General features: G+C 30.6%; 2 protein-coding genes and 1 pseudogene across 2 annotated transcripts; 2 read left to right on the top strand and 1 right to left on the bottom strand.

Moving 5' to 3' along the window:
- Positions 1-1,492: 1,492 nt before the first annotated feature.
- LOC115999364 lies at positions 1,493-2,296 on the bottom strand. The gene has a single exon (XM_031239218.1). It carries the CDS (start codon positions 2,294-2,296, stop codon positions 1,493-1,495), a length of 804 nt encoding a protein of 267 aa, XP_031095078.1.
- Positions 2,297-4,951: 2,655 nt separating this feature from the next.
- LOC115999363 (F-box/kelch-repeat protein At1g57790-like) lies at positions 4,952-6,073 on the top strand. Its single transcript, XM_031239217.1, has one exon. It carries the CDS (start codon positions 4,952-4,954, stop codon positions 6,071-6,073), a length of 1,122 nt encoding a protein of 373 aa, XP_031095077.1.
- Positions 6,074-6,831: 758 nt separating this feature from the next.
- The window catches only part of LOC115999361, a 6,861-nt pseudogene continuing 6,410 nt past the window's right edge, over positions 6,832-7,282 (top strand).

Genomic DNA, 7,282 nt, shown 5'->3' with positions numbered 1-7,282 from the left:
CAGCTAGCAGGTATAATATAAGACACCAAATTCTGCAATAAGGAATGAGTTACAAGCTAGCAACCCCACCACCACAAGAAGAAAAACAGATCAGAAGGAAGAAAATAATTTTATGAATGAACATTAATCTTCAAAATCCTCCAAAAGTAATATAATATAATGTAACAATGAAAACATTATTTACCTTTTTTTGTTTTAACAGTCTAGTCTGTTCACCTACCAATGCAAGTCTCATTCTTGAAACACATATTAGGCATATATATATATATATATATAAATGCAAAATCCAAACAACAAATAAATTAAAGAATCTCATCCAAATCAAATTAAACAAGAAAAACACTTCATTTTCTTCATTGATCGATGTCATTGTTTTCTTTTATCTTTTATATACAAGCTAAGTAACATCACTTAGCTAACACCACACCAGAGTCCAAGGGGTCATCCGCCACAGTAACGGACTCTGGTGCCGACCTCTAAACAACCTCTAAACACTGCCGACCTCATGCTCCCAGTACGTCTTACATGCAAACATCTTCACCCCGTGAAACTTCTGGAGAGGTTTTGGCACCCATGGCTGCGGCGGCGGCGGCGGTGGCGGCGCTTTGGAAAGAATGAAGTTGTTTTCATCATCCAAGAATGCCAAAATGGCAAACTTGTTCTTGATCGGAAGAGGAGGGGAAGCCAGAAAAAGGGGATAATAGTCTGTAGACATTGTTGGCGTTGGCGTTTGGATTGCCCGAGAAAATTACTGAGTGAGTGTAATAGTGAGGAAGAAAGATGTGATCTTTTCTGGTTAATTAGCTAGCTTGAAGAAAGAAAGGGCCACTCAGACAGTGATTATTTCATACGTCATTCACTAAAAAATTAAATACATTAACCAGATTGATAAAAAAAAAAGTTATTTTAAATTTAATTTGTCATAATATTAAATTTAATATTAGTATACAAAACTTATATATTAGTAGTCATCATATATATATATATATATATATATATATATATATATATATATATACTAGTATATATTTTACCCGTGCGATACACGGATAATATTTTTCTATTAGATATTTAAATAATAAAATTAGAGGTTAAATTATAAACAATAAATAATTATAATATTTTTTAGTGTATATTTGTTCAATGATAAGATAACTGCAAAAGTATGAATAATATATATATGTTTCGATATGTAATTTTATTACTATTTAAATAAACATGGGAAAAGGTGTAAATAATTTTAAAAATCATTAAAATTTGCAAAGATAATTGGAATCAAACTGTATTTTAAAGTTGTTTTAAATTACCTGATTTAAAACAGTTTTGTTCCCATAATTATTTTTCTTTTTTATAATAAATATGTTTGAAAGGTTGAAAAAAAATTATACAATAGTCTAGAATTAAAAATACTCGAAATTAAAACATAATGAATTAAAAGTAAAAAGCCTTAATTAGCTTGATTTCAAACACAAATAAATTATAAATTGAATAATTACAATATCCACAGTGGATGTGAACGTATTGTAACATTAGGACAAGGAAGATTGACAGTAATACTTTTGTCCTCCATATCAAATACATAAAGCTTTCTATCCTTTCTTTCAGTGAAATATATGCAATTCTTTTTCACATTGACATTATCACTACGAATGCAAATTAGATTTCCGATGCTTCCAAGGAAAATTGTATGCTCTCCTATAGTTTCCATTTCGACCCACTTTTTTGTAGATAAATCTGCTCTAAAAACTCTTATATTTTCAAAAGGAATATACCTGTCGCTCACTCCAAAAAAATATTTAACCACTAGAATGATACCGTCACAACTTTCTCCAATATAACACATTATACGGGAAAAACTATTTTGTTTTCCAATTGATTTATCTTCAAATGGGTCATCACTTACTAATTCTTCAAACTCAATACTTTGTCCTCTAAGCTCAACATGTACCAATGTGAAATTGTGATGCCTCAGAGCATACATATTTCCACCAAAACTTATCAATGACGCTATTGCGGTCTGCAAATCTAACTGTTGCGTTACAAATTTTTTGTCACCCATCTTACAAGCACTAATACTACAACATTCAATGCCTATATTAACCATCACAATATAGCAATCGGAATCATCAGGAGTAGAAGAAAGGTAAGCATAATGTGTCACTAATTCCAGCTTTGGAAGTTGCATTGTATCAAGCGAGTAGACATTTAAAAGGAAGACATCTTCGTTGTTCTTCTCATCTCGAAGCACCATCCATCCATCCTTATTAATGCCAGCAATAGCATACTTACCTTTCATAAAGGATAGATGTATTTTATAGCAATGATGTTCTGATATACTATAAAATACACCTTGCTTATTTTTACTAAAGAAAAGCCAAGGATGTGATTTTGATCGCGGAAGTAGGGAATGCAACGGTATTTTCACATCATCCACAACAACTTTTTCCATATCTATTTATGATATAATCTATCTATCGAAAAATAACCAAATAGCTCCTGCAAATATAAAAGTATACAATACGATCAAACTAGTTTCAACTTTCAAGTAACATTACAAATGCAAAAATATACAAATGATTCACGTAATTGAAATTTAATTTAATGAAATTGAATTTGTTGAATGATGCCTTGGATATATGTGTTTAATTACATGCTAAAACATGAGTGCATATGTACGTATGAGCTCATCAATAACAAAATACCATGTGATCTTTTTTTTTTTTTTTGTAATAAATAACAAGTGATTAATGAAAACTAAAAAGTATTTAATCAGGGAAATAAACCAATACACTTTGAATGCATTAAACTAACCACAAATTCTTTATTAAATATAGAAATAATATATATATCAGATAAAAAGTAAAGATGGTTCTGATCCCAGCCATTAGGATAGATCAATGGTCGAAAGTTACTGAAAAATAAAGAAAAAATGAGTATGGTCAATTTTATAAATATTGCAAACTTAAAAGTTTACAATAATGATAAAATTGATCCTGTATTTTTTTATTAAAACCCTCGACAATTGATGAACTATTGTGATCCATCTTTCACTACTTTTTTTTTTTTGGTAGAAGGATCATATTCTCATTAAAACCCTCATGAAATTGTAATCTGAAAATATTTTTTGAATAATAGACATATATTCTTTGAGAATCAGTAATCCTCACCTCAGCTCACCTCAATCTCACATAAACAAATTCAAGCAAATTAAAGTAACAAGTACGTCTTCAAAAATAAAAGTTGGCAGCTAACCTTTAATTTGTCCCAACGTATGTATTATTGCTTCAATTCACTCCAAATGTCTAAACCATTGAATTGAATGACCTTATATATACTGCAACCTATAATCCTAAATCCAATGGTATTAGGAATGTGTTTTCCAATTTTATTTTGTTTAGGAAACAACCTTCTTTATTAATTCATAATACAAACCTTAATCCAATCGTATACTAATATGTTTTTGGAAGGATACCAAGTTTTTTTTTTTTTTCATATTTTTAATTCATTAGCTATCATAAGCTAACCCCACCATGCATGCATTAATGATATGATCCTATTTAGAATCTAACCTAGCTACTCCTTTTGATTTTGTTTTTCCAATTTATCAATTTGATCTTATTCGGAATTTGGAAAATTCGGATTTATTATAAAATAAAGTTGTTCTTAAATATTTAATTAATTTCAGGTGATAAGTATTGGATTTTATTTATTTATTATTATTATTATTATATTACAGTAGCCGATATTATTATTATTATTATTATTATTATTATTATTATTATTATTATTATTATTATTATTATTATTATATATTTATGTATGGTATGTATGTATGTGTGTGTGGGGATTAGGAATATGGAAGCTTCCCTAAATAAAGAAATTTAAAAGTAGGAAAACAAAATTAAATGTAGTAGTACGTGCAGGTATACTACTGGGTTTAGGATTCTATATATGTGTGCATAAGAAGAGTTAGTTTTCTTAACAAAATCAAATTGGAAACTATATATGAATGCATTTGTAATACCACTGGATTTAGGATTTTAGGCTAATTTCCTCTATTTATATGATCGTCAAGCTTAGGGATATGCATGCTTTTGGAACGAATTGAAGCAATAATATTTTATTTTAGGACAAATTAAAGGTTAGCTACTTTTCTTTTTAAATTATGCAATGCATTCTTTTTTTTTTCTTCTTATTTTTATTGTTAACTCAAAGTAATATGTATACGTTTACCAAAAAAAAAAATATGTATATGTGCTTATTGCCCTTCTTGGTTTGAGTCGGTCATACATAGTTGAACTTTATTCAATGCATAATCTTAAATAGTGATTGTGAATTTCGTTGATCACTCAAACATAAATAGTACGTGTTCCTTGTGATTTAATTTTGCTAAGAATATAATTGCAACCCACCTTTCCTTAGCTTATTCATTAATCCCACATATCTTTCTTTTGAATTCGAACCGAGCTGAGTGATCGTTTGATTTAATTTAGTAATCATTAAATTTTAAGAGGCACAGGGGAAATCATCACTTGCGGAGTCGAATCCGGGTTCTCCTGAAATTCTTCCCCACAAAGAGAGCTTATTTACCACTTGAGCTACCCCATTGGGTTATTCTAGTCTCATTATATATGATATACTATAAATATAAATTTGATAGCAAATATTAGGTAAATTTCATTATATATGATAATTAACAGTTTTAAGGAAAAAATATTATTCCTTATTCATATATGTTGCGTCGTCATACAAACATTAGGTAAATTTCTTTGTTTTATCTCAATGATTGCATTCTTCTTCTTTTGGGGTTTTTTTTTCTTTTAAATATAAGATTTCATGATACATGTAGTTTTTGAGTAAATGTTTTCACATATATGTGTTTTTGATTTTTTTTTTTTTGCATGAAATTAATAGGCAAAATTACCTACCATACGTGATGATCAATAACAACATGGATGCATGTAGTGAAGAAAGGTCATGGTCAAGCTTGAACAATGAACTCTTGTCTCTTATACTTTCACGTTTAGTTATTAGTGACTATCTTGCCTTTCAATCAGTATGTAAGTCATGGAAGTTAGTAACTTCACTGCCCCATTCCTCGTTGCCAATCTCACTTGATCATGCTTCACCACATGATACCGACTCATATCAAGCTCCACATCTAATGTACTTGAACCACAAAACCCGTTTGTTCCATTTCCATGATCCAACACACAATGCCAACTATTCACTAGACATTCCTCAGTTATTGGGTGATGGTGTAGGCGAAGTTCAACTTTATTATGCAAGTTGTGGTTGGTTGCTTCTTCGTAAAGGTTATAAATCTTATTTCTTTTTTAATCCTTCGACTAAGGTTAAGATAGACCTTCCTGACATAATATGTAAGAGGTTTGATTGGATGTGTTTTTCCGGTTCACCAACTTCTTCCAAATGTGAAATTGTTGGTTTATTTCGCCAATCTCCTGATCACATTACATGTATGGGAACACTGAGGTTGGGTAAAAGTTCATGGGAACTAATGTTCAACATGAAAAGCAATCAAAATTTTGTAGCCACCAATTGTTCCCCTGTTGCACATAGGGGGAATTTTTATATTCTAGGAGATTCTGGAAATTTAGGAAAATTTCGTATTTTACCCGAGGGAAATCGTAATCGTAGAATAGGCTCTTGGAAAGTTATAGGTAAATCGCATAGACAATTTAAGAAATATCAGAATCTATACCTTCTAGAGAGTGATGGGGATCTCATGTGCGTGGCGACTCTTGATGTAGGGGAGGTTCATGTTCTAAAGCTTGATTGTGATATGATGTGGCAAAGAGTGAATAATTTAAACGGTAAAAGCTTATATGTTTCTTATTGGGCATCCTTCGCACGAAAAGTAATGGCACAAGGAGTTGACAACAAGATCTATTTTCCAAGATTCTATGATAACAAAGGATTGTTTTATTGTTTAGCCACCAAACAATGGCGCAATTTTCCACGGAGCTTTTCAAGTAAGGGCAATTATAATACAAGTGAAGTAGTTCATTCTGTATGGACGGAGCTTCCTAATCTTACTGATTCTTCAAATTAGTAATGGCCATGAGATAATAGGTTCTCATGTTTTGGAAGTATATACAAAATATGTGTAATTTTTTAATTTTTGTTTTGAGTACTAATTTTGTGTAATTTTTCATAATTTTCGTTTAAAGACAATTATGTTACAATAAAATTATAGCGATATTCATGTTACAATAAAATTATATGAGTTTATTACCGAAATGGTACCTCGACTATTGCGAAATTATCAATTTGGTCATTGACAATATTTTGTGCCCAATTAAGTCCCTCTCGACTTTAAAAATTTTAACTAATTTGGTCATCTGTTTATTTTGTCGTTAAACATCAGTTAAATCGAGATCAAATTGGTAATTTTGCTATAGTCAAGGACCAAATTGGTAATTTTTCTATAATCAAGAGTACTACTGAGTATCTGTTACATTGTAGTATCTGACTCGAACCCATGGCTCTTTATTTGAGAGAATCACTCGGTGTCACTAAATCATAATATCATTGGCTATATATATATATATATATATATATAAAAGGGTATAATCAAACAAAAACACAAAATGATATAGTCAGCTCTCAATGTATATTCCCTCTTGATGTAAAAAATAATGACAAGTTATTCTCATCTTCCCACACTCAAGAAAAAATGACTAAATCAGAATTTTGAGTGAAAGTAAATTTGATAATAGAATTTGAAAGTTGAAGAGTATTTTGAGTTTTGACTATTTTGGCTTTAAATATTTTGCACAACTAACGAACATTATTCAGCTGTTGCTTTTGCTTTGATTCTCCCAACGTACAAACACACAGTCTCTCTCTCTCTTTATTGGTTTATATGCAGCCCAGACATTTGATTGATTCTTCAGTTCTCATTTCCTGCTTCCCTCTCACCCAGGTAAAAAACCTTAATTTCTGCAAGTGATTTGATACATGCTATTATCTTTTGCTTAGAAATTCTCTTATCGTTTCGTTCATCCGAGTTTCAATTGATAATGCAGCTTTACTTTTGATACGAATATTGCGCAAAATTTGGGAAGGTGAAATCTTGAGTGTAAGTAAGCATACTCCTCTGCATCCCACCTCGCTTGTCGCCGTCGTCGGCCACAGCAGCGCCGCTTGTCGCCTTCGACCCTTCTCCTGAAGCTATTGCTTGGGCAAGTGCGTATAATTATCTGTTTACATGATTTGTGAGCTTCAAGTGTTTATCTTTTTTTTTTTTTTTTTTTTTTTT

The sequence above is a fragment of the Ipomoea triloba genome, chromosome 12 (genome assembly GCF_003576645.1).
Source record: "Ipomoea triloba cultivar NCNSP0323 chromosome 12, ASM357664v1".
Classification (NCBI taxonomy): Eukaryota; Viridiplantae; Streptophyta; class Magnoliopsida; order Solanales; family Convolvulaceae; genus Ipomoea; species Ipomoea triloba.
The sequence above is the reverse complement of the archived record's forward strand: the minus strand, read 5'-3'. Positions and strand labels throughout refer to the sequence as shown.